The sequence below is a fragment of the Necator americanus genome, chromosome III, assembly GCF_031761385.1.
Source record: "Necator americanus strain Aroian chromosome III, whole genome shotgun sequence".
Lineage (NCBI taxonomy): Eukaryota > Metazoa > Nematoda > Chromadorea > Rhabditida > Ancylostomatidae > Necator > Necator americanus.
This window is the reverse complement of record NC_087373.1, coordinates 10156034-10182786: the sequence shown is the minus strand read 5'-3', so window position 1 is coordinate 10182786 and position 26753 is coordinate 10156034. Positions and strand designations below refer to the sequence as shown.

Here is a 26753-nt window from a genome sequence, read left to right as displayed (position 1 = left end):
CCGTGACGAGATGAGCACGTGACCAATGATGTCTCAAGTCCTGATGTTCACTTTTTTCTTGTTCATGACCCCGATCTTGTTGAAATGCTAACGTCGCCCCTCTAACAGTGTTTCAATCGAAGAAATGGCATTTGAATTTGTCATGAGTAAAAGAACTAACACAGTCTAAGTCCTACAGTAGCTCAAACAGAATGTAGATGCAATCCACACTGTGCACTACGTGTACATCCCTACGAATTCACTGTCTCCAGACCTAATTCTGTAATTTTGCGTTCAAACGACGAAATTATGCAGAGACGGGCCTCACACATGTTGGTTATTGATTTTTAATGTAATGCTTTCCTTCGGTTTTTGCGTCGCTGATGGTTGCAGTTGTTGCGGAGTTTTTATTCTATCTAATTGCTTCTTGTGTCAATCATTCGCACAGGTATGATGCTGCCGGTTGGAATCAATTTGACCTTTATTCCAGATGAATTGAAGACCTAATAATCTCAAAGGAGGTGCAACTGGTTGGCAATGTCTGCGTTGCAAAGTATTAATGAAGTTCAGGACTCACCGTTGAACGGTTCACCATCTGAGGTAGTATTCAACTACTTTCCACTAGTTTTTCCTAGAAATTACTCTAATTCCCGTCTTCGTAAACCTGCTGTGGAGTTGGACTGCGATACATCACGTGTTTGATTTAATGCAGCTTCTTGAGGCGACTTCACTGCTGTAACATTTTCCGAAAAAAGTGCTCAATCTAAAATCATCCGCTTCTTAGGAAAAAAAGCATTTTCGTCAAGTTCGATTCACATCAAGGTGAACTAAAAATACCGGATTGTTATCATTGCAACAGAATGTTCACGTGATCACCGTCTCCTTATCAGTCTTATTTTGGTTGGCTGTAGTTATATTGTTTTGAGGAATTCTAGTGTGGGCACTGCTTTTTTCGTTTTAATTTTGTGTTCGGTTCCTGTGGAGAAAAAAGAAGAGTTACCTTGGTATCAAATCTTTTACATGCGACACTTCTATCTTACAGTTATTAATCTGCGCATGTTCTGTTCGTATAAGTCTTTTTTTAGGTGGTATACGGTGGCACCGTTTCGCCAACTGGTGACGAACATCGTAATATGTCCGAAAAAGTACAAAATATGGCTTCCGCCATATATCGAGAATTTGAAGTGATGATCCAGAGATATGGCGAAGATGGTGTTAAAGTCAGTCTTCTTTGTGTGAAAAATTTTTAACCTATAGATTTTATTGCATGTTTAGACGCTGATGCCGTTGGTTGTTAACGTCCTGGAAGCGCTTGATCTGGCATTCCTGGAACGCGAGGAGCAAGCGGTGGATCAGGAAATGCTTAAAGAAGACAATGAACAGCTTGTCACTCAATACGAGAGGGAAAAACAACTGAGAAAACAGGCTGAACAGGTATGCCACTAGTGGATTGGTAGAAATACTTAAACTCCTTTCCTTTTCTGAATTGTGCTAGTCGAAAAACGCTTTTGGTATGGCCTTGGTTACTTTTTTTTCAATTTTTGGTTCAATTCTCAAAATTCAGGTGTTGTTGATGGTCAGCGCTGATTTTGTAGATGTGAGCAAAGTAGAGCTTGTTCCAAAAAATCTCTTTAGTTCACTTCTTACTTTCACTGTTTCAGAAATACATGGAAATTGAAGACAACCTCATTGGGCAAAATAAAGAGCTGGAGGCAAAAATTGAATCACTTGAATCCATAATGAGAATGCTTGAACTAAAGGCAAAGAATGCATCAGATCATGGTTAGTTTTAATTTCCTACTTATCACACATCCTCTTTCTCCCATCTAATTATATCAGAGATTCTGTTTTCACTTCCAACGGTTATATTTTGCAGCCGCACGACTCGAAGAACGCGAAGCTGACCAAAAGGCTGAATTTGATCGTCTGCATGAAAGGTTCATTAATATTAAGTGTAGTCGAACATTCCATTCTTGTACGACATGTAGTCCACATTTCAATAAAGCCATGAAAGTTCCCACAAATGCCGGAACCACAGCTGTGGTATACTTTGATTTAAAAACAGCGTATCACGGAATTGGTGATTTTGGGATCTCCGTGTGTAAATATAGAATTCGGGGTGTAGATTACTAGTGTGACTGTGGCTCCGCTCATTTTTCCGTAATCGTCCCGTAAATGGCGCGGTAGTTTGATCCTGCGGGAAACAACGCGCCACCCATGTACATGCTCCGATTTCCTCAGCAGCATCCGTTGGTTTTACTTGAATAGGCTGTTGTGGAGACCTCATTGATTTTCAAGCGCTCGCTCATGGATGGGGCGCGTGCACAAGGGTAATGCTACCATGGAACAAGCGCGGCTTTCAGGACAGTCAAGGGGAATTGAATGGAGCTATGCTCGTGCTTGTAACCTACACTCCGAATTCTTTATTTCCCCACAAATGTCCTAACATCGTCAGATTCGTGATAGGGTGCCTGTAACATTTGGTGGCGAAAATGATCGGAATTTTTCATAACTTTCATGACGAGACAAATTTTAGACAGGTTTTTCTTGGAATACACATATTTAATCTTCATTTGAACTTCATTGTACGTCTTTAGGTATAACGCTTTATTACGTACTCACGTAGACCATATGGAGCGCACTAAATATCTCATGGGCAACGACAAATTTGAACTAATGCAAAATATGCCACTTCCACAGGCACAGTTGCGAACTAGGTGAGTAGCTCAATGATCTGTCTATCTATTGAAAATCTATTATATCCAAGTTGTACCTCTCATTGTGTTTGTCACGCATGAGCGGTGTAAAGTGGACCTCAATTGGTACCACATGAGGAGATTGTTGGCTTCACTCTATCGGCTGTGCGTTAGGAGTGAATATCTGCCGGAATATGATTGTGCTTTCTAGTTACTACTTGCCATGTGGTGTGCAGTATCAGTGAGTTTTGTGCGACAACTGGGTTCTCTGCCATCTTCTAACATGCACTTTTAAAAGAGTTCTGTTCCTGTCCTGTAGTGAATGATTGCTCGGTTGCACGTATTGCATGACTTGACATTCACATTGAATCCTTCGCTTTTTACAAGACACACTGATTGCTTGCTTTATTTGTTTACTCTTAGTTTTACTTGAACCTCCCGGATTCATCAACTGAGACATGCCTTTAGTTTTTTCTTTTGGAAATTTGATCGATGACTTCTTTTTATCGGTGGTGCAGAACACTTTTTTTGTTATGAAAACAGATTCACTCGTATCAACTAGTGGTTAGTTGTGCGCACACAATGGTTTTATTATTATCATTGACATTGTTTGAATTCACATTAACATTACTTTTAACTTATATTAAAGAACTTCCAATGTAACATTAATCAAAAAATAACGAAAAATCCACTCTTCACTGATTTGTAAGAAGTTTTATGTCGGGAGGAATGTTCAGATAGTTGATTAAAATACAAATAGGATCTTTGGACTTTCTATCCTTTTGCAAATGTATTTTTAAAGTAGTTTTTTCGAGCATATGTTTAGCCTCACACCCGAAATCCTATATTTTTTCCTTCATTGCTTCGACATAAACGTTCCATGCCAGCATAGAATCAGGGTTGAAGTGAAGATGTCATTTTTGCTACAAAAAAGGGCTCTTGAACAGATATGTTCAAGGATCTTCGGGATCTAAATGTTATCATATTATTTGATATTATTGTGTGTTATCATCATAATGCTTATTTGACTATGTGCGGGGCACTGACCTCGGTAACTTTTGCACAAGTTCCCTATTCCGGGCATGCTACGGGTTTTGTTTTGTTAGAACTAATATGCCCGGAGGCAAGAATGTTGCCGTTAAAGTTCTCTGCCTCGGTTGGGAATTCCGGAAGGTTACGGGTCACATTTCTCTGACTTTGTGGTGTTTTAGGATGGGCATGGCCGCCTCCGTGGATGCGTCTTCAATTCGTGGTGTCTCTGACTTGATAAGCGCTCACATGTCCCAAAGCACTACCATGGATGTGAACCTTGCTAATCACATCAGTAACGAAGGTTGGATCTATGAATAATCGCTTGACAGTTATTTTAAAGTAACTGTAATTGTATTAAAAATGTTGGATATTTTGTTAATATGCTAGGTTGTAATTCCATTTCGAATCTTGCTGATTCGTTTTTTTCTTTAATTCTTGTTTTTTAGCTGACTGGCAAGACGAGTTTTCATCAGATGTGGAACCATCACCACGGGATGTGGCTTCCGAAGAAGAGAAAGCAACCCCAAGTGCTGGGACGGAGAGTGCATCCAATACCAAGTATGAAAAAGGCAAAGAAGAAGAGTGGGTTACATTTGGTTCGAGGGGAACTTGACAAGTATAAGTACTAATTCGTTGGCTTATTTAGAGAGTCGGAAGACCAACAGGATGGTGAAGATAGTCTCGGTGCAGATCTCACTGGTAGGTTTTTTTTCTTCCAAGCTATGTCTTATTCAACTCTTTTTGAAGCAAATTTTAGACCCTACCCCTTCTTTGGTTTTATCTAAGCCTTCATGTTTTTTCATGATCAATGGTCTATTCTTTGAAGTGTACATACATTTTACCCTTCACCCTATCACGATTAACACTGTCCTTTTATCAAAGCCGTGGATGCAGTAGTACTATACGTCTCACTTAGCTGCTAATGCTTTCTGTCTCTTTTCTGCAGGGAATCTCGTTGATCCGGCGGAGTTTGCGTCAGCGGGTAAATTGTTGCCTTTCTTTTCGTGAAAAGCATGGTTTTCCAATTTTCCGTTTTGTGCACGGTGCACTTTGGGTTTTGTTAATTTCGTGAAATTGTGTTTCATGTGGGTAGTTGAGGAGTGTCCTTCATCAGTGGTTGTGCATATGTAGCTCTTCATATATTGCCATCTGCGCGCAGAAGCGATCGCGACTTTTGCGAATATCGACGGTGCTCGACATCTTAAGATTACACATTCTATTTGTCATTCATTTGTCTTTCCTGCCTTAGTTGCTATATGTTGTGGTAATGTGGTGTGTCTTCAACAGAATCGGAAGACGAAAGCAAAGCGAGACCAACAAGGAAGCGACAACGGAGCTCTTTCTCAGGAGAATCGGAGAGCGGTAAGGCACATTAACTCATCACCTTTGCAGATGGATTGCTTGTTTGTGATGGTGTTAGGGCGGTTTTGAACAAAATCCTCAGCACTACTGAGAAGAAGGGCTTGCTGTGATATTGTTTTTGTTCTTTTCTCAGTTTGTTCATTCTTTCCGCATGGTGTCACTACTACTGATAGAGGCACCCATTGCAGACAAAAATTTGAGGTTGACAGGAATGACTAGTGTCATACACCTATTCTGTTTTATATTTACCGCATTTTGCATTATTCAGCAGTGACCTCATCGGTACTAGTGATTTTGCCTATGTTTCAACTCTCCTTACTCTCTGCATGACGCTTAGCTTTATTTGCAAACTTATCGATTACATCACTAATATTCTAACAATTTCAGTGAACGACACTTTCATAGGTATGTTTCAAAGGTGTTGTAGTGTGGTTTGTGTTATTCTCTTCTGTACTAGAACCAAAATTTGTGAAATATACAATTTTTCTGCTTACGAACAAGTTAGAATGTGGAAACAACTAGCTTATGCAATTTTTGCATGGAAAATAGTATTTAAAGGCATGGAAAATAGTATTTAATTTGATAGTCAGTTTCTTGCTAATTGCCGTAAAAAAAGGGGAAGATGCGGCGCCGCACAAGACTGGCGCGCTCCTCGACCTTTCGTACAAAATGGTGCGAAAAAAAGAAGTTTGCGCTTCTTGAGATGACATGATGGAGATTCTCGTAGTTTATTCCTGTCGTACTCACCTAAATCTCACTATTGGGGTTTTTTTAAATTTTAAAAATTTTTTTTTTCGTTCTCTTTAATGTACATTCTGCAGGAATGGGCCGGGAAGTGGAAAACCTCATTAAGGAAAATATGGAACTACTCGATATGAAAAATGCTCTGAATATTGTCAAAAATGATCTCATTGCTCGGGTTGATGAATTGAGCAGGTAATATATTTACAGTTTACAGTTACACTTTTAAGGGTAACTTCATCGCTGACACATGTTTTAGTGAAAATGCGATCTTGCGTGATGAGGTACACAGTTTTGAAATGGTACGGGTAAAAATGGGTGACACTATTTCAAAGCTCGAAGAGGAGCTGAAGGCGGTAAAACAAAAACTCGCTGAAAAAGAAGCTGAAGCGGAGGAGGTAGTTTCTTTGAATCTTCTTCATAATTAAATTTCTGCATTGTTCCTTATTTTCTAGGAAGAAGTTCCACTAGCACAACGAAAGAGGTTCACACGAATGGAGATGCAGCGGGTTCTTATCGATAGAAATATGTACAAGGTAGGTTTTGTTGAGGGTAATTTTAATATATAAGAATTTGTTTTAGCTACGATACTTATGATTTTCAAAGTACTAATTGGAATTATTGATTTTTGGAGAGTTATTGAGGCAGATTTGAAAAAAAGCGATTGTTTTTCGTTTTTTATATTCCACGGTATCCTCTACTGGAGCAAAATCCTCAAAATATCTGCCAAGGCCGGAGAGTCTCCCTTCTTAACTAATGACATTAATAATAGATTTTGGTGTTGTTGCATTTGTTCTCATTGTACTGCGTAACTTAGTTATTTCTCCTGTCTAGGAAAAACTTATGGAGCTGGAAGAATCTCTAAAATGGACTGAGATGCAGAGGGCACGAAAACTACAGGCACAATCTGCTGCACCGAAGAAAGGCGGAATATGGGATTTGTGAGTAATACTCTACGCTAAATACAGCAGTAAATTGAAATTAAGCATAAATAGCTGAAATAAATTAATACTTCATTGCAGCTTCTCTGGTCTGTTTGGTGACTCATCTCCTCCAATGCAGCAACGTCGAACTGGCCTAAGGGCAGACGCTCGCAAGAACCAGATGACACGTAGTGTGGAGTATCTCGATCCTGAAATGTCAGTGCAGGAATAACCTAGAAGTTTTGATGTAGTGTTGTAATGTTTTGTATCAGTTTCCGCTGGGTTTTTTTCACGGCTTTTAGACTGCATGCTCACCTCTTGCACCTTCTTAACCGCACCATTCTGCACCATAATTTGTCACATCATACGGGTTAAAACGGGATACCGATCGCTCTGCGCTGCCTGTTCCAAGTGAAGTAAAAGTTCTAAAACTGTCTCCTTACACCCATAAAACATCATATGTTGGCATTTGGTAATTCTTTTTTTGAATAGTGCACATCGCAGAGTGAAGGAGATCCGCTGAATTCAACCAAATTGTCGAGTCCTTTTCATTTCTCATTTGCACCTATCTCTATGTAAACCTCAAAAGCAACGCTTCTAATAAAATGCGTTGGAAATATCCAGTGAAGTGTTTAATGAAGAAAATAGGGAGGAAATCATCGATAGTACTACACAGGAAAACTTAGAACCCTGACCTTATGAAAACCCTGCTTGCTAAACGAGCAAATTAGGTGCATATTCAGGTACTATATGTTAGAGAAAGATACGAAGTCCTGTTTTGTTGGTTTTTGAAACTGCTGTTTTTAACTATTAGAGACTTGATAAAGATGATGAAGTTCTATTAGTAGCATGATGGCTTTGTTATCTTAAAATTGGCTGCCATTGTTCTTCGGATCGTCTTTTGCGAAGCAAAACTGTTTTGTTTGTAAAATAGGAGTCCCGCCTAACCCATTTTGTTTTTTTTTTACTTCTGGAGCTTTTTTCCTTGCTATCCTTATGTTTTTTTTTCTTCTCTGCTATCGTTATGTTTACTTAATTCATATACACGATTACCGCTTACGCATTTGGTTGTGATATTCACGATGCAGGGGAATGTTTACCACTGAGAAACCATGCGTGTTTCTGCACTTTTTGAAGCATGTAGTTGAGTGAACGGTGATTCATACGAACTGACAGTGCTGTTTTGCCTGTTATGCCCGGTATTCTCACACTTATTTTCCGCATGCTTGTGCACTGTTTATCGATAAGTATATTTGCACCGTCCTCCTAGAATGTTTCCTTTGCGAATTGGATTAGCTTATTGATGCACCCATATTGGTCTTATGCACTTTTGTTCTATTATTTCACGCAGCAATGAGCAGATCGTTTGGACTGAAACCTAAGAACCAGTGGTGGTTTGGTTTTGGACAGTTTTGTTAATTGAATTTTTGAAGTTGATTAAAATCTGAGAAGATATTTGTTCATCAGTCCAAGCGTTCGCAATTCAAGTGAATTATTGGTCTTGACATGTTCAGTCTTTTGTTTTTGTGAATATAGTGGGACTTTTTTTTTACAAATGAAAGATATGTGATAACATTGTTGTTGTTCTGGTCTTCTTCTTTATACAGGAGAATTTATAGGAATTCTTTCATTTCAGGATCTCTGAGAGACGAGCTGCTGAACGAAGAGAACAGTACAAACTTGTACGTGAACATGTGAAACGAGACGACAGTGGACGTATTGAGGTAGACATTGGTGTATGTACATCACCTCTTTCACAAATTTTGCTTATATATTGTAGTCAGTATCGCTTTCTCGAAGGCTCGTTGAGGACTGCTGGAAGAGCCCTTTGGTAGTTGTTTTGTTTACTTCTTAATAAGTGTTTGGCTAGACTAGATCAGTTTTCTGGGGAATCCTTATCGTATATATGTGTAGCATCTTCTAACACGCTCGAATACGGTTTCGCCTCTGTTGTCTTGGCTATGCGTGTACGTCCAAGTGCGATTGATTTCGAAAAGATTCCTGCTTATCACGCTAGGAGTTATGCTCAAAAATCTACTCCTATGCCAAATATAGTCGCAGCAAAATCGAGAGTTGGGACAACAGGTTTCACAAAACAAAATGTCTTGCTTATGGCTTCACAGAAGATCTTAGTCATCGTTGAAAAATAGTTTTCTTTTTTTCTTCTATTTCTTCCTAACCGAAATCATCAAGACAATTGGAAAAAAAAATAGTACTATTGTCCCTTCAATCGATTCTGTCAACTTTTCGATTTCGTTGCATCCGTAGTTTTCAGAGGCTTATCCGGCAAAGTCCAACCATGATACTGACTTGTACAAGTCTTTGTTCTCTATGTTTTCACATAGTTCAAATCTAAAGATTGATATTTGAGATGTAGTCTTCTATTTTACAGGCGTATGGATGGTCCTTGCCAGCTACACTCGACAAATCAAACTCTGCATCTATGGTACCAGTTCCGGTTTGTTGCCGACCACTTATGGAGAATCAACCATCTATCAAGGTAATACTACTAGTCATTTTAGTTAGTCTGCTTGAATTTTTTAAAGAAGAAAGCGTAGAGTTTCGTTGGACTTTAAATGATTATTTGATCGAGTCTTTGTTCTCCAATAAAACGACTACTGTAGTTATATACAAATTTTTTTGTAATTAGAGTATAGGAGATCTTATTGGCCCTCGTTGGCCAACTTCTTTGGATGAAAATTTGCGAAAAAAAAACAGTAGGCTTGTAAAACTAGTATTTCTCTTGTAGCGATTTTCATACATTTTGATATTTGCTATCGACGTGTACAGAATCGTGATAAAGCTTTATCACGTCCAGAAAAAGAATGATGAGGCCGATAAAGCAATGAAATCGATAACTGATCCGATGCTATCGCACGCAGGATGTATCCTATCCTGTCATCCCTTTTCTTGCTTTCTCCTGAATTCAGTTTAGATTATTTGGTCCCTATCGGTTCAGGCGCTGAAATTTCATGGCGATTTTTTTAAGTGTTAACGACTGGGGATGCAGTGACACATAAGCATGTAATTGTATATTACGAAATAGATAAATTGGTTCACGGAAAATCACGTCTAGTTGAATAAATCCTCAGAAATGATCAAATAAATATAAGATCGAACATTTAAAATGTAATCAACCCCTCAGGGTACAATGTTGTTCAGATTTGCAATCATCCACTTTCTTCACCCTCTTGATATTCCCCACTTCTAATTTTCTATAATCCAATGAAATTATAGCTTTCATTTATTGATGCGCTAGCAAGTCATCACTCTTATCATTGTATCACATGGACAATATCACGATATGAATCCTCTGCTCCTATAGTTGTTTGAATAAATAAAAAAAATATTGTTAAAAGAGAAAAATTGACACTTTTTGAAGGTGTGGTGTGCTAGTGCTGTGACGTTACGCGGAGGATTAGATAAAGATGGAAAGTACATCACTGGAGATCCTATCTATTTCTCTCCCAGTGCTGCAAAAGTTCCGATGGGGAAAGAAGGCAGTGACAAACTCGAAAATGAAATCTCGGTAAGTGAGTCCAGATGTACGTGCCTCGTCTTGATGCACGTCTTTCCTTTTCGTCTTCCAAAGTGAAAACTAAACTTACAGCGAGCACGTGCTCTGGATGCGCGTGAGTGCGAATTAGCCGAGTGGGAAGCGTCATCTCTTGTGTGGGTCGGAAGCTCAAATCAGGGGAAAAGTCACGTGGCTGTGCTTGACGCCAACAATCCAAACAACGTTATCGAGACGTTCCTTGCGTGCGAAAGTCATCTGCTCTGTATAAGAGGTGTTCCAGGTTTGTGTCTTACTTTTGTAACCACCAAACATCTCGGTTTTTTTTCTGCTTGTGTTATTTAATCGTCCAACGACTTTTTCGGAACTTGTTCTTTACTATTCTTTTCTATTGTGTATTTATGACTTGCTCTCCTCTTTTCTGAAATGAATGTTCACGTGCCTAAATAATGTAAACAATGAATAGGTAATCGCACGTCCCCTTTTAATCTCTGTATGACTGGTTGGTATCTTATGTTTTTCTTGATTTTTCAACAGTCACTCGAAATTTCGCAGTGTTACACTTCATTTTATTTTATATATTACTACTCTAAATATTCAAGTTCAGGTGTCTGTGAAGGGGATCCGATCATTGATGACACTGTCGCTAAGGCATTCCTTTGTGGGGGAGGAAAAATTAAAGAGCTTCCAGACGGTAAGTTATGATCCATGCTTCAATTTTCTCTTTCCTTTTTTCGCAAACTCTTACTCAGGATTTTGAAATATCAGTTACTCTAGAATTCGCAGGTATCGAAGGAAGTGATTTGGGTGCTTGTGAATGGGTAGAGTTGCGAAAGATGGAGGATTCTGAGGATGGCGTGCCAACATACTGTAGCAATGACATGCGTCCAAGCCCGAAAAGGACTCGAGATTGTGAGTACATGTTGTGTCTTTTTAGCACTTTTTTAACGCACAAAGTATCTATAATAGCAGCATTTGTGAGGTTGTTGGTGCCTTAAGTGTATAGTTTTGCTGCATCACTCTAACACATGCGTCTAGTGTTGAATTTCTCGTCTCAGGATGCTTCATTTTCAGTTAGTGTTAGCGATGCTGAAGCTGCCAAGGAATCTTCTGAAGGTGCGATTTAGTGTTTAAGTTTCTCACCCCAAGTAAGAGTAATGGTCAAACACAAATTTATAGCAAAAACGAACGTGATGGAAAAATTAGAGGAGGAGGTATCGCAGGACCAAAATGAGCAAAATTCCCCAGAAACAACCGAGACCACCGGGCTAATTTGGCTCGAAAAGAACGATGAGCAAAAAGGTGGAATTGGGTGTTGTAATGTTCTTTGTGGTCGGCTTTATCTATGAGCTTCGGCCTTTTAGTGACTGAGTTATGCTGCTATAGTGCTTCGTCTGCATTTTCACCTTATTGGTTGCTGTTTTCCTGCGATAGCGCACGTTCTGTTCATTTTGTTCCTCTCTTCGAGCACTTTTGAGCTATTAACGTCTTACTTGGGTGATTTTCTGCGTTGTAATCCTTGTTTTCTAATCGGGTTTGTTTAGCGGAAACAGAAACTGAGCACCGACCGAATAGTCGCATAGGAAGAGCTGCACTCCCACCACACATTCGAGATGCAATGAGCAAATACGATGAAACCGCAGGCGACACCTCTACAGGGTGGCCAACAGTATGGTTGGGAAGTCAGAGTCAATAGTGAGTAGTTCTGATTTTGGGCTACCTTGATATTGAGATCAAATGCTATGTATTGGATTTTGTTTCGTCTTTTTCAAAAGCATTGTTCTGAAGTGTAGAGATTTGTGCCTTCAACTGTATTATCGTTAGGATACATGATACTAATTATTTTGTCGAAAAATTTCAATTTTTTTTTTTAGCATTTATATACATTCGGCTATTACACAGTGGAGAAAATGTTTAAGGAGAATAAAAATGACAGATGCCGTGCTGTCTATTATGTAGGTGTTTCTTTTTCTTTTGAGAGAGAGAGAAATTTTTGGTTTTGGTATCTGAATTTCCAAATTCTGCCCGGTTCATTGATTACAGACACCACAAAGGAAAAGTTTTCGCCGCTCTTGCGAATGGAACTGTCGCTGTGTTCCACAGAGGAAAAGGTGCTTTATGTTCAAGCAATCGTTATTTGTTAAAGGCTCATTTGTTAACCTAACTCTTTAAAGTATCGTTAATTTTATGTTGATCTATTCTTACGTTGTGAGTTTTTCAAGGTGGTGAATGGGCAGACTTCGGATACCATTCAATTCGAATTGGTCCTGCAACATCATCAGTGCGCTGTTTATGTGTTGTAGCAAACAATGTATGGGCAGCGTATAAGAACTGTATCGTCGTTGTGGACGGAGAAAGTCTGCAAATTGTGGTGAGCATTATATAAAATAAGTGTTCTGTATGTATAGTAGGGTCAAAACGACATGAAGCACGTACACAGTTACATACGCGGCTTTTCTCGAGGCGCTTCGGTGGAGCGTAGCGGTTAGGAGCGTGGTGAAACCTTTGCTGGCACCACTCATCGCTGCATTCTGCGACGGTCCCACCTCGATTCCAACTGCAGCCTCCGTCACGCCATTTCGAGCGTGTACGCAAATGCAAAACAATTACACTCGTGATTCATGTCGTTTTAACCCGACTATATGTACGAATACATCGAAGTTTTGTGCTATGCTCTCCAAAATCTTTCTTCACATCAGAAGGTATTTGCTGCGCATCCGCGACGTGACAGCCAAGTACGGGCAGTACAATGGATTGGCGCCGGCGTTTGGTTATCTATACGCCTTGATTCCACCCTTCGCCTTTACCATGCACACACTTTTGAACATCTCCAAGATGTGGACATTGAGCCGTATGTCACCAAAATGTTGGGTACGTGCAGCGTTTGAATTGTGAATGGAATTCCACACGAGTGTAGTTTTTTTTAAGGAACATCACGTCTCGACTTTTCATACATGCGCACGACTGCGTTGATGGTGTCGAATCGTCGCATATGGATTGGAACTGGGACAGGAGTTGTTATTTCTGTACCATTAAGTGACAGTACGTATTTAATCTTAACATGCCGTATTTATCGGAAACTCTGATGATGTTTGCGTGAGATTTGTAGGTATTGAACAGAAGGTGGAAACAACAGATGCGAAACAGACATCAAATGGTCCGGGCGGACTAGTTCGAGTCTACAAAGAGAAACAACAGGTGAAATTCACTTGCAAGAACTTAGCTCTTTCTCTTCAGCGAGTCAAAGCTTACAGAATCCAATTTTTTTTTTCAAACTAGTACGGTTCTTGTGATCAAAATTCTTCATTTCTATGATCCACATTCTTTCTATTTTATTCCTTATTTTTGCCAGAAAACGCAGAGTCTTAAGGGTACTTTTGGCGGACTGCAAAATGTCCTTGATAGCTTGGCGTGCTTACCGTTGAAAGCTGTCAATGTTCTTTTACCTATATTTCGTGATACCATTTTCCAGGATGCATCGAACTCTGGGTCCTCGGGAGGAGCATTTATCCCATATTGCAATCTCACCCAAGCCCAACTCTCATTCCATGGTCACAAGGATAGCGTAAAGTTCTTCATCGCTGTACCAGGTTAGATAAATCTTTGTTTAGTTTCATATTGATTCCATTAAACCATTTTAATAGGTGCTCCTCGCGAGGTCGAAGAAGAACAAGAAGCAGAGCTGAGAAAGATGCTTGTACTCTCAGGCGGAGACGGTTACATCGATTTCCGGATAGGTTTGTTCGAAATTAAATGCTGTCAAAAAACTTAATCAGTCAGCGTTAACTCCCAATAATTAACTACCGTTAACTTACTCCCATCATAAACCTGGACGTTTATTGAGAAATGTCGTGTATTGAGAGTTGATCAAAATAATGAGTTTTCGCTTGTGGAATCTTCTTCTTAGGCTTACTACATTACAAAACACGTTTTTCGTTTAGGTGAAGAAAACGAACCACCCGTGACAACAAAAGGCGTGCGAGCACGAGACATGTCTCATCTTATCATTTGGGAAGTCGATGCTGAACTGCCCGTTATTTCTAAATAATCTCTCGTTTGTTTCGTTGTTCACTACGTTAGTTTTCGCTTTCGTTCTAAAACTCGATGTGAATATCTGATCACACGGTACAGATTTATGTCTCGCTCTAGTCAAGACCATGCCTCGGTTTCATACCATTGTTCTCTTTCATTTTACATACACTTACATGCTTTTATGCTCTTTTCCACCCGAATCATTCACCGACTATCTTTGCATTAATATTATTCATTTCCAACTACTTCTATTTCCTTTATGTAACATTTTTTTACAAGAATAATGGAATTATTTTCAAAATATAGGGTCATCTCATAAATATTCCGCTATTCTACACTCCCTTTATCTTTTGAAACTAAGATAAACTAGATACTTTTAAGATCTAGATATACTTTCCTTCTTTTCATACATTTCCTACCCTTCTGGTACATTTTAAAGTCGCTCTTCCAAAATTCACTTTTTCGTGACTTTTCCAGTGCAAGAAAAGCGTTATCTATGAGACGACCAGATATTCCACTCCCTTCGCTTTATTTGTTTAGGTGCAACAGAATTTTGACTTTAAATATGCATTTTTGTAATCACTGATACCAATTAGGACCACCACTTGCCGTTTGCTTAAAAATGTATGATTTGAGAATCTTTGCTAGGTTTCTATTGTGTTTTCCGGTTGTATTAAGTTTTATTGCACAGAATTTGCTAATTTTGCACCTGATTTTTTCTCGCTAGCTTTTCTAGAATATCTCCTCGCATGTTTTGGGTAAGATGTAATCAGATTATGATTCTCCTTTATGAGGTGAAAGCCATGTGGCGATAGTATCGCTTTCATGTACCCTGTGTTTAATCTATCTGTGGTGTGACTTACTGTAAGCTAGTCGTTCCGTGAAAGTTTGTGATTGTTCGAGGATCTTTTCCGCCACAGCGATAATAAATGTACATAAATTCTGTTCTTAGCATATATGATTAGAATAGCAGCATTCAGCAGTAATATTTTCAGATATTATTTTTATTTAGATCATGTAGATAGTTTTTGTTGCAGATGGCGCTGCGAGTTCAACACAGCAAAAAAGCTATGGAGTTTTTCATTAACTTCAGTGCGTTACAAATTTGAATGTTTCTTTTTCTGGGGATTTGATAGAACGAGATCTTGAAAGCAGGGAATAATTCTGTTCATTCCATTTAACATCCTTAGTTGTTACTGTTTCTAAACTAGGTACTGGAAGCCGGGCGACGCTACAATATCGTGAACTACCCAGTAGAGTGCTCGACTTTGAACACACCGAAACACCACCTGATCAGCAAGGAAAAGGAGTTGCAAAGATGCTTGTGAAGGTAAAAAAAAAAAAGATATATGAACCGATACGTAGATGGAGTAGTGTCAAAACGACCTGAAGCGCGGTGTAGTTGCGTAAGCGGCTGCACTCGAAGCGGCGCGGCGGAGGGTGGTAGTTGGGTAGCGGTTGAGATAGAGGTGGGACTGTTGCTGGTTTCATTTCAAGTCGTTTTGACTCGACTATAAGTTGTAATGCTCACATGTTTTATGTCAAATTTCGCCTACTGCATGTTCGTGGGTTGACTTAAAAACTAATTCTCCCCAGTTTAAGCGATGAGACATGAGACGATCAGTTTTTTTTTTAATATTCATCAATTCTAGGAAGGTTTTAAATATGCAGCTGAAAACAACTACAAAGTGAAGCCGACGTGCTGGTATGTGGCAAAATATCTGGATGAAATGGCAACCGAAGACGAACGGAAACTTTCGATTACCTACGCAAGCAATTTATAGCTCCATTATGTTACCATTCTATTCACTGACAAGGTTCTTATAAAAAATTTATATTACAATTTTAGAACAGCTGAAGTAAAAGTTATTTTAAGTAGATAACTGAAAGAAGAGTATGGAAAACCGGGTAACTAATAGCGAAATTGTAACTGACAAAACATAGGACAGAGGTTATAAATGTAAAAGTGAAAAGTAAAAGTATCAGCATTGTACATACTGTCTACTGCTTCGATTAATGCCAACTTTCAAACTTTTTTCTTTCCATCTTTGAACCAGGATGAGCTGTTGTCGTTTTCAATTTCTTTGCGTATTAATTCATCGGCTCTGGGGTCCACCTTACTAAGTTCACGGAATCCCTTATCCCCGACGAAGCAGATCTCGTGGTTATCCTGTAAGGTCACAGCTTTTGGAATTTTGGAATAAAAAAGATTCGCTTTCTGGATCTACTGAATGACTTACAGGATCAAGAAGAATTACGACTTGTACGCTGGCTTTTCCAGGTGTGTCCAGCGTCACCAGCTCCTTCATGATAGGTAGTTTTGCCGCTTTGATTTTTGATTGCAATTCGGACAACTTAAAATATCGTCATTCTCAGCGGAAAAAACGAATCTATTAGAATGCACCTTTTCATCCGGATAAGCAAAAGCAATTCGTCCATAAGCACTGCCACGGTCTAGTTTAGTGCCTTCAAGGAGCTGACGCACTTCAAGACGGCACTAGAAAAGTAGATTTATGAGGGAGGTAGATTTCGCTCAGACATAACGAACAACGTCGAATCCACCTGACCCTCTCCGTAACTCATGGTTACACGTCCACCATCCCTCTCTTCAACGATCTTCATGCCAAGTTGATTCGTCCAATAATCTGAGAGTTGGAAACTCATGACTAGTTTCCATAAGCGATACATTCTCATTCTAGCTGAAAAATGACCTACCTACACTTTTCTTCACATCCTGTACTCGCACACCTACTTTTATCACCTTTGGAGGTCCTTTCCCAGGGCATATAAGGAACCAGTGACCGTCTGGATCCGTTATCTGGGATTGTTAAACGAAACTTTTTGTTGGTGAATAAGAACAAAATCCCAGTGAGAATCAAAAAAAGATAGATGGAATAATATAGATGTCGGTCGATGAATGAGCTATCGATAAAGTATGGTAATGCGGGGATCTAATTCCAAATTACAAACTTTTTGAATATCATTTCGGAACTGCGATCCTGTATCGTCAGGGTGTCTCGGTTATTGATCTGCATTACGGTTCAGGCCAAGAAATGAAAGGGCAGAAAGGCTTTTAAGTAGTTTTTCTACTCCCCAAACTGTATTTATCTCACATATGTAATATGGAATTTCTGTCACTTTTTACTTAAATTTCGAGGAAATTATTTAATTATTATAGAATTCTACTAATTTTAGCATGAACAGTAAAACTAGAATTATCAATTGATGCTTATTAGTTGTTTCACATAGTCCCACCAGCTCCCGATGATCTCCTTGTAATTAGGATTTCCTTTGTGTTTGAATTTGAACCATTGGACTTGGTTTCAAACATTCCTTGTTAAGGAAGGAAAATGTTAGCAAAAGCTTCTTGCGAAAAACTCCATTTAATATATGTAAGTTCATATGCTGGATATATTTACACTTCTAGTGCAGTCTTGCATAGGGACCGCATTCAAATTTGCAATAATATTATAAGTTTCTCATAGTACTAGACGTTTTAGATGACACACGTCGACAAATTCCCAATACATAGTCAAATCAAAACGACATGAAGGTCGGTGCAGTGGGTAAGCGGCTGCGCTCGAAGCAGCGTGGTAAGGCTAGCGGTTAGGATCAAGATGGGACCATCTTGATTTGCAGCGGCGAATGGTGGGCCAGGGTCCTCGCTGTATCCTAACCGCTATGGTCCACCGCACAGCTCCGAGAGAAGCCGCTTACGCTTAGGCAATCGTACTAGGTTTCACTTCGTTTTGACCTGACTGCATCAGCTCAAATCTCAAAGGCGAAACAAGATTAATTAATTCCTAACAGAAAATCAATGAACCACGACCATACAAACCTGGAGCTTCCCACATGGCAATTTCTTAGCATCCTTTCGACCTTCGATAGCTTTGTGCAGATCATCGGATTCGATGAAGATACCCTTAATGAGAGAAGATCCTAAATAGTCACAAAACGCGTTGCTGCCAAGCAAATGAGGACTAACCATGTAGTCGTTACCGAGTGTATAAGACCCGATTTCATAGTTGTATGTTAATTCAATAACGAAATGATCATCTTCACAACCATATCCAACCATTGTTTTGCTCCATTTCCCATTATATGGTCTTAAGAAGGAACATTTCTGAGAATAAAACGAAATGGCTAAGCATGACGAGCACGAATGGGGATAGTAACATTTTATGAAATGGGTAGAATGAAGAGAAAGTGTGAAAAAAAAACAAGAAAATGTTTGGATAAGCAAGAACAAACCCATTGCAAGACGCTTTGCAGCCTTCTTCAAATTCTTCGTGTCGTAGAACCTGAACTGAAGGTGATTTCAAAGAAAATTGTGTGGTGAATCCTGAATGTGTACCTTCATCTGCAACACTTTTGTAAAGAACTCATAAGAAGCCTTCCTATCGCCGATTTTGAAGACATAATGCAGGGCTCTTGCACTCATAGCTTTCTCTTTTTTTCCTTCAGCAAGAACTGGAAATCATTGGTCATAAATCCTCAAGAAGATAAAAATATGTACGAAGATTGAAAATAAAGGGCGTTAGTAACACTGTAAGAATAGAATCGATCGCAGTACTTCTCCTAAAAGAAAAGAAGAAAAGAAAACTGAGAGTAGGCTTAGCCTCCAAAGTGATCGTAGCAAACTCTTAGTTGTAATTGTTATGGATATTAAGCGCAATGGGCTGGTTTACTTACTGTCTTAGAACTAAAAAATATAAAATAAATATATAAAAATACTATAGAATAAAATAGTGCAACACAAGAACATAAAATACATTACAACTCAAGAAATGTCAAATGATTTACGACTCCTACAGGAAAGCAAAGAAACACAAAGCCAACAAAGGACGAAACAGTGATAATAGCGGCTTGTGCCATAGAAGCCGGGTATTGATTCAGAAGCTACGTTTGTTGCACTTTCTCTGTTAATACAGTGGGTAAATATTCCTGGAAATACGTTAACATCTACTTCAAACTGGACCGGTACATTGATAATTCTAATTCCAACTGAGTCACCACTTCACTTCCTGTGCAGTTCCATACTACAAAGATGGGCGGAGAAATTTTTGAGAACAGTTCTCAAGAGAGCTGAAAAAAAAATGAAAGAGACGTCAAGTTTTTAAGTTTTTTTTTTTACGTTTAGTTAATATAAGTATTAAAATAAGTGTCCGAAATCATTGAACCGTATCCCGAGTAGAATTGCTTAGTTCTTCGAAAACCACAAAAAAGTCCCACCCGAAGTCTCATTTTCACCTTTTTGGTGAAAACGTGGAAATTTTTCCTTTGTCTTTTTCTCACTCCCATGCTGAAGGGAGATTGCTCTGACCTACTCCACTATCAGGGATATATCTTAGTCCTAGACTCCGAAATATCTAGAGCGGTGTTAACAAAGTGACAGCCGGTTGTCACAAGGAATAGACGGAGGGAGGTTTGAGAGTTGACTTGCCTTCCTGATGGGAAACCTAGTCACCGTAGTCGATAGACCGGTTTGTAACCTCTACGGCAGTTTTGAAACTCCTATGCCCAAATCCTCAGAACAATCTTGCAATGAAAAACACACAACGGCAAATTGTATTGGGAAATCACAAAATTTGGTGCTATTTCGCGATTTGGACTTCAAAATCTGAGAAGTAATTTTAGCACAAGCTCGGACTATGTGTTAGGATCGCTTGAGGTGCAGATACCACAGGAATGACATTCATTTTTTACGGGAACACAAATGTGTTGGGTTGCTCAACTCATCTCAATTTTTCTTCTCATGTCTGCATCGATTCAAATGCCCTCCTTCTGGTTTACGCCTCAGCGGTTGGTCTGGAAGTTCGGAAGCTTTGCTTAATTCCTTATGATCTTAATCAATTTATGAAAGTCTCATCTTCACCTCTCTTAAACGAGTTCGGTGCCAACTATGTATCTTAGAAATTGATACAAACGAAAATAAAGTTCACATGTAAAAGAAACTGTCCAAACATAAAAGTTTTCATTCGAAAAACTGAGAATTTGGTTCTTTTAAGCGACGACATTTTGGGAAGAAATGAAAACATTAACTGCAGAAAGACTGCGAACCATTTAGAAACGACAAAGATTTGTAAAAGTTTGAAGGTAACTGACTGAAAATAGAACAAAAAAATCAATAGGGCCGATACAATGGAGAGCCACCGGCGCTCCACATTGAGAAGAAAACTGACGAACTGATTTCTAGAGTCACCACACTATTTACCATTTAATGATAAAGAATTGAGGGTTCGAAAGTCATTTTTGGAACCCAGATCGTAGTCACAGGGCGCAAATCACGACTGGAGCACAAAATAATTCAGGAGGGAGGCCACCGCTTGATGATATTCGGTTTTTTTTTCTTGTGGTTTTTTTTGTTCCGCGAAAGCACAAGTATTATTCTTGTTCATTTTTGTTCTCTTCTATTTATTCACATATTTATTTATTTATTGAAAACATCTAAAGGTATGCCATAAAAGAAAAACAAAATGGAACAGAACTCATTAGAATTCCGCCTATGTTTTACATAACACGGCTGGCCTTTCATAGTCTAAAGGGTGGTGGGTTGGCTGCTCATTTTCCCTGCCACATAAGGTGAGAAGTCCTCTTGCGAGATCCTCGGCAGATAAACGTATACCGGGGTTTGGGTGACCATTAACCTCCCTAAGTTCGCTTATTTCGAGGGTTGTTTAGGAAAAAAAGAGTTTGCTGCTTTTTTTGTTTCCTAAAGTAGTTTCCTAAAGTATACTGTTAATACTGCTAGATCATACTATTTGCAAGTACAAGATAAAAGAAAAAACGTACAGTTATGTCACTATGGTAAAAAAAAAACCATAATGTGTGCCTTCAATGCATAAACACTGAGCAGTAATCAGCTATGATTAATTGTCCCTGTTGCTGTGACAACTCGCATTTCAATTCATATTACTCTGTTCGGAGTAATGAGCTGGAGGGAAGGGGTGTGCTGCTTACTGCGGGAAGCAGAGCAAATGTAAATATTGAATGCAAACGTAACTGCACATACATTCTACACTATCTGCTCACAATTTTAAATTAGTTTTATTCACACTACGTAAGCTCTGAGGAGATTCTTGAGGCTATTCTATAATTTTTGTGTAGAAAGTATTGTGCATTCGATACAGTACTCCTTCCATAAAAACTGTATTGTCAGCACAGTAATATACAATAGTACAGTCACCAAGCAGAAGAGATTATATTTGGCTGATTTCAAAATATTTGCCGCTCCGCTTCCCGAGGCGACGCTTACGCAACAGCACCAACGTTCAGGTCTAGCTTAAAGGCATCATCCCACGAATCTGAGGTGGTACGGATTTCAGGTGGAGTATTCGTATACGGGATCGTAGATTATGGAGAGGTGGGTGATTCCATCCATTTCTTTCTAACTGCCGTAAAAACGGCCCGGAAGATACGGCTTTGGGCGTTCTGGCGCACTATTTTCTACAGGGAGTTCGACTGGAGCGCGCCAGCCTTGTGCGGCGCCGCATCTTCCTGGCCGTTTTTTACGGCAATTAGGAAGAAATGGACGAAATTACCCTCCTCTCTAAAATCTACGATCCCGTATACGAATACTCCACCTGAAATCCGTACCACCTCAGATTCGTGGGGTGATGCCTTTAACTCGACCGTAGGCAGAGGTCCTATCGCGACACTGCGAGCGTAAGAACTCAATAAAGGTTCGCAGGGGATTTGTTTTGATATTTTCATATATTTAGCAAGTTACTCCGAATACACTTGACACTAATATTATAAATATTATTTAGATACGTGACATTTACCGAACTTTTCATCTATGAAATAAAGATCATACAATTCTACTGCATCTAATGCCGAGGTATTCCAATGACTCCAATAACTGAGAGACTTTAAAAAAAGAAATCAACAACACCAAAACAACAGTGAGAACAAATATTATAGTTTTGAGGTAAGCGAAATTGAGTTTTGAGGTTTCGAAGACTAGAAAGTGGAGTCAATTCTGATTTTTCAAAAATTGGTACACAATGCCAAAATCCTTGGAAGAGTATTTGGGGTCTTGGGCAAGGAGTCGATAGATTTGATGGGCTAACGATCCAAGTGGAGTCGGTGATTGAGTCGTTGTTGACGCGTTTTGTGCCAATGATAGGTCCTTAAATAAAAGAGAACAGAAATTTCTAAAAATTTTCAAAAATTTCAAAAAATTAAACAAAAACAAAACAAATATAATAAATAAAACAAGCGAAGTCGGAGCCGAATGTATTCGAGCAGGTGAACAGGATGCTATTACAGCAGACGCGTCGCGTTCGCTCAGGTGAACACATTCGGCGCCTACTGTAACTGCATTGAGGTAACTTCGTTTTCTCTATGGAAGAACCAAAGAATCAACTTCGAACATAAAAAAAACAATGCATGTGAATTAGCGCTGACCTTTGCCATTAATGCACTGCCAAAACCTCCTTGGTATCCATTACTAGGCGGGATCCCTTGGATAACACCGGGCACTGGATTATAAGTGTCGGAGGACCAGCATCGTCCCGAAGATGTGTTTATGATACCAGCGAGCACCTTAGCATCCAAACCCATCCTCAAAAATGTATGAACATAAAGTTATGGTAGAGCTGAATACAGAAAGCACCCAATGAGCATTTTTGGGGGGCTAATGTTTCACGAATAAGAAAATAAACAGATTCCTTATGTAGTAAAAGGGTACGATACAAAAAACAACTATAAAAATTATTATGGAACTTACTTGATACCAAGATTCATGGTTTCAGCAACTCCTGCCATCTCTATGGCCAAAAGCATGTTATTACAAATTTTGGCGGCTTGGCCAGCACCAACTTCCCCGCAGTTAACCTGAGTGAAACCAAATTTGGATAATGATAATAAATTGAATAATTTCACCTAAAATTTTATACAAAATCAAAGACCTTATATAGAAGGAAGAGGATCCTCTAAGTCTACCATCTAATCCGGTAAATTGTAGGAAAAATTCAATAAAGAGGAGTTCTAGAAGGTTTTTTTATCTGTGCTCTGCAAGTTATTGACTCTGTCATACATTTGTTTGTTTTGTTGATTGTTTGAGTTTGTTTTCTTTTACACCTTTTCTTCGATTTTTTTCCCAGAACATGGTGATGAAAACATTCGTTCACATAATCACTCAAATTTTTCGAGTTTTCCATTGTGATCAATTATAATAATTGAATAATATATAATTTAATAATAATAATTTCCTATAATTTCTTCACATTTTATTCTTTTTTAATTTCTCTTATCCCTTCCTCAGACTACAAATAATTTTTTGACACCTTATACTGCACATTTAAAGGCATCACCCCACGAATCTGAGGTGGTACGGATTTCAGGTGGAGTATTTGTATACGGGATCGTAGATTATGGAGAGGGGATGATTCCGTCCATTTCTTCCTAATCGCTGTGAAAGAACGGCCCGGAAGATGCGGCGCGTGCACAGATCTGGCGTGCTCCAGTCGAACTCTTGTAGAAAATAGTGCGCCAGAACGCCCGAAGCCGTATCTTCCGGGCCGTTTTTTACGCCAATTAGGAAGAAATGGACGGAATCACCCCCCTCTCCTTAATCTACTATCCCGTATACGAATACTCCACCTGAAATCCGTACCACCTCAAATTCGTGGAATCATGTCTTTAAAGTTATTTTTGTACATGAATTAATGATTTTTTTTTGGAAAAGTTGGAAATTTCAGTTTCACACGTAAAATCATCAGATGAAGCTCAACAAGTAGGATTCTATCATGATCTACTTACCATGTTCTTCCCCATGAATTTGATGAGCGATGTTGCCCGATCGAACGTTTTTTGACATTTTCCACTGCCCAACATAAACGTCAAAGTAGCATTTTGAGCGCCTTAAACGTACGCTTATTATAGCGGTATTACAGTACCAGTAAAAAAGAGTAAGTGTATTTATGTTTTCTTGTTATGTCAACGATGTGTAGATGAGAATTTCTTATTGGCCTGACGTTTCGACAAACTCGTCTTTTTCAAAGGCCTGAAAATGTTTCGAGGTCTTTGAAGTCGTTCATATCCCATCAAACTCCTCCTCTCTCCTCGCCAACCCTCGATATTGTTCCAAGTATAGGAGGAGTTTGATGGGATATGCATGGTATCAAAGACCTCGAACCATTTTCAGGCCTTTGAAAAAGACGAGTTTGTCGAAACGTCAGGCCAATAAAAAAGTTTCACCTAAACCTCGTTGGCATAACAAGAAAACATAAACACACTCTCAAATGCCGAGGTTTCCAGAAGAGAGGACTTGGAGATTGTTGAAAAGAGTAAGCGTCGAAGGATCACCTAGAGTTTTACGAAAAAAGAGACCAAACCTGTTACTCCACCGGATACTGGAGCATCCACATACGTGCTCTCCTTCTCCTTGCACCAATCGGCTACTTCTATCGACGCTGTTTGATCAATGGTGGATGAATCAATACATAGGGTGCCTGGCTGCATTTTTCTGGAAAAAGATTTTAAAAAGTAAATAAAGGAAACGAGCACAATATTAGGCACTGATTTTTATATGATATCATGGGAATTTCTTTCAATATCACTTCGTTTCCGAATTATAAAAATAGATGTAGAATGGACCAAATAACCTATGTACGTAACGTCAAGATATCCACGGAATATTTTTAAGGTTGTCCCATAGGCCATTTAGGTGCTGAGTAAGGATGAGTGAATTGAGTATTTCAAAGACAACAACCAGTTTGAGCACCGTGTTCGAACGAATAAACGTTCACAGCGCGGACATTAAGGAATGACTCGAGAATTCGCATTGTTTTATCCTGAGTTCGAAATATTGTTCGAAGGATTTTGTAGCGTTTGCATACAGTCGCCTCCAAACGACACGTTCAGCCGGACTGACGCGACGCGATGCTCCTCGTCGCCGCGTCGCGCCAACCTGGACAAACACGCTTGGCGGCGATGGTAACTCTGAAAAGATAAACGAACATTAGATTTATCATTACTACATGAAGGTTTACGAGTACAGAAATTACTACTAATAAATGAGTGTTATAGGCAGTAAGTGGAAAAAAATGAAATGTTTGAATACAAAAAGAAATGGGGCTCCCGTGGTCGTTCACACTTTTTAGTCTGTCTTTTCATTGTATGTATTCACTGTATTCATTTGTGTTTGTCCTTACCAAAATCCTTTTGGCACCCCATTGAGCATAATAAATAAATAAATAAATACTCATCAAATTAATTAATTAAAAGCACATTTTTTCTGGACGATATGACATTGCAACGCTTACTTTAATAGACCATCGTCTCCTCCGTACGCTTTTCTAACGTGTGGACTGCTTGGCAGCATTGTTATAATGTCCTTAGCAGCAGCAGCCACTTCTGCCGGACTGCCGGCCACATCGGCTCCGTCCGCCTGGAAATTACGATCGGCTAAAGCTGTTGTCTAGTGGAGAAAAAACCGAAAGGCAGGGCTTACTTTAAAAGCTGAAAGTACAGTTTTGTTAATATCATAAACAACTAATTTGTGTCCATTTTTCATCAGATTACGTGCCATGTGAGCACCCATGTTCCCAAGTCCGATGAATCCAACAGTTGCCATCCTTAAATAAAGAAAATTCTGAAGAGAAATCTGATCATATGTTTTTAGCTGGATATTCAATCACTATTCATATTAGGAGACAATAAATAATAGAAACTTGTCTATAGCGGATGATTTAGCAAGTTTTCGTGGAAATCGGATAATAATTCACTGATAGTTCTCCAAAAAAACATAAAAGATGAAAAAGCAAGGAAATTTTTTGGAAAAATAAAAATACATTGATCATTTTTAACTGATCTGCTACTGCGTGAGATCTCAGCGATTCACTGTACGCAAATCTTTTTCACGGGCTGCAAGAGTAAATAGATCAATCAGGAACTGGTAGAAATTATCTTTTTTCTGCCGTACGTATTGATCGCAATATTTGTTGGTTTATTTATTCAAACACATACATAGAGATCCATGATGGGAAAAAATGTAAAATAAAGAATAAAAAAAATAAATAAATGTGGTTATACTCTCTCATTTATGATTTCTATAGCAATAATGAAGATGAGGATGATAGATAGAGTTAAAAAAAAGCCTCTAATCCAAAAATGGGAGCTCCACACATGGCATGTCTTCAGGAAAAGTGACGGTCGTATATATGAGGATAGAAAAGACAAAAAAAAATAGATCTGTTTGGTCGAATTTCAAGTTCTAAATAAATAAATAAATAACAAGATAATATCAAGTAAGTAATATGTAATAAGTATAGTAAAAGGATAAAAAGTATCGTAAGATAATAAGTATAGTAAGTAATAGTAAGAGTAATATGTAATGAGTGTATTACGTAATAGTATAATAAATAAACAATAAATGAAAATGCATGGTCATTGTTCACATAAACCCTTTGCGAATTTTACCCCCGATGTACTGGACAACGATTTCATTAGGACTAGGATTTCTCTAAT

General features: G+C 38.8%; 4 protein-coding genes across 6 annotated transcripts; 2 read left to right on the top strand and 2 right to left on the bottom strand.

The window, feature by feature from the left end:
- Nucleotides 1–516: 516 nt before the first annotated feature.
- RB195_009157 (uncharacterized protein) lies at nucleotides 517–14295 on the top strand (the record flags this gene model as incomplete). 3 transcript variants are annotated; one of them, XM_064196011.1, is made up of 33 exons in its annotated part: nucleotides 517–579; nucleotides 1065–1199; nucleotides 1255–1413; nucleotides 1641–1761; nucleotides 1856–1916; nucleotides 2577–2696; nucleotides 3887–4008; nucleotides 4154–4289; nucleotides 4354–4406; nucleotides 4654–4689; nucleotides 4995–5069; nucleotides 5891–6005; nucleotides 6070–6208; nucleotides 6266–6346; nucleotides 6645–6751; nucleotides 6833–6949; nucleotides 8370–8457; nucleotides 9126–9233; nucleotides 10116–10262; nucleotides 10344–10530; nucleotides 10855–10941; nucleotides 11034–11159; nucleotides 11322–11363; nucleotides 11792–11942; nucleotides 12122–12202; nucleotides 12291–12358; nucleotides 12470–12618; nucleotides 12947–13118; nucleotides 13176–13289; nucleotides 13357–13445; nucleotides 13720–13837; nucleotides 13892–13984; nucleotides 14189–14295. In XM_064196011.1, the coding sequence occupies 33 exons, from the start codon at nucleotides 517–519 to the stop codon at nucleotides 14293–14295; spliced, it is 3567 nt and encodes a 1188-aa protein (XP_064047156.1). The 3 variants fall into 3 exon arrangements, with proteins under 3 accessions (XP_064047156.1, XP_064047154.1, XP_064047155.1); XM_064196009.1 differs by lacking the exon at nucleotides 4654–4689; XM_064196010.1 differs by lacking the exon at nucleotides 4654–4689 and having other exon boundaries at nucleotides 11025–11159.
- Nucleotides 14296–15316: 1021 nt separating this feature from the next.
- On the top strand, nucleotides 15317–16063 carry RB195_009156 (uncharacterized protein; the record flags this gene model as incomplete). The annotated part of the gene is made up of 3 exons (XM_064196008.1): nucleotides 15317–15371; nucleotides 15491–15609; nucleotides 15932–16063. The coding sequence occupies 3 exons, from the start codon at nucleotides 15317–15319 to the stop codon at nucleotides 16061–16063; spliced, it is 306 nt and encodes a 101-aa protein (XP_064047153.1).
- Nucleotides 16064–16305: 242 nt separating this feature from the next.
- Nucleotides 16306–18720, bottom strand: RB195_009155 (uncharacterized protein; the record flags this gene model as incomplete). The annotated part of the gene is made up of 9 exons (XM_064196007.1): nucleotides 16306–16449; nucleotides 16520–16633; nucleotides 16684–16776; nucleotides 16842–16924; nucleotides 16995–17097; nucleotides 18118–18201; nucleotides 18265–18385; nucleotides 18531–18580; nucleotides 18634–18720. 9 exons carry the CDS (start codon nucleotides 18718–18720, stop codon nucleotides 16306–16308), a joined length of 879 nt encoding a protein of 292 aa, XP_064047152.1.
- A 3534-nt stretch (nucleotides 18721–22254) lies between these two features.
- RB195_009154 (uncharacterized protein) lies at nucleotides 22255–25860 on the bottom strand (the record flags this gene model as incomplete). The annotated part of the gene is made up of 7 exons (XM_013446535.2): nucleotides 22255–22410; nucleotides 22689–22845; nucleotides 23011–23117; nucleotides 24045–24145; nucleotides 24620–24750; nucleotides 25550–25674; nucleotides 25738–25860. The coding sequence occupies 7 exons, from the start codon at nucleotides 25858–25860 to the stop codon at nucleotides 22255–22257; spliced, it is 900 nt and encodes a 299-aa protein (XP_013301989.2).
- Between the last annotated feature and the right edge of the window lie 893 nt (nucleotides 25861–26753).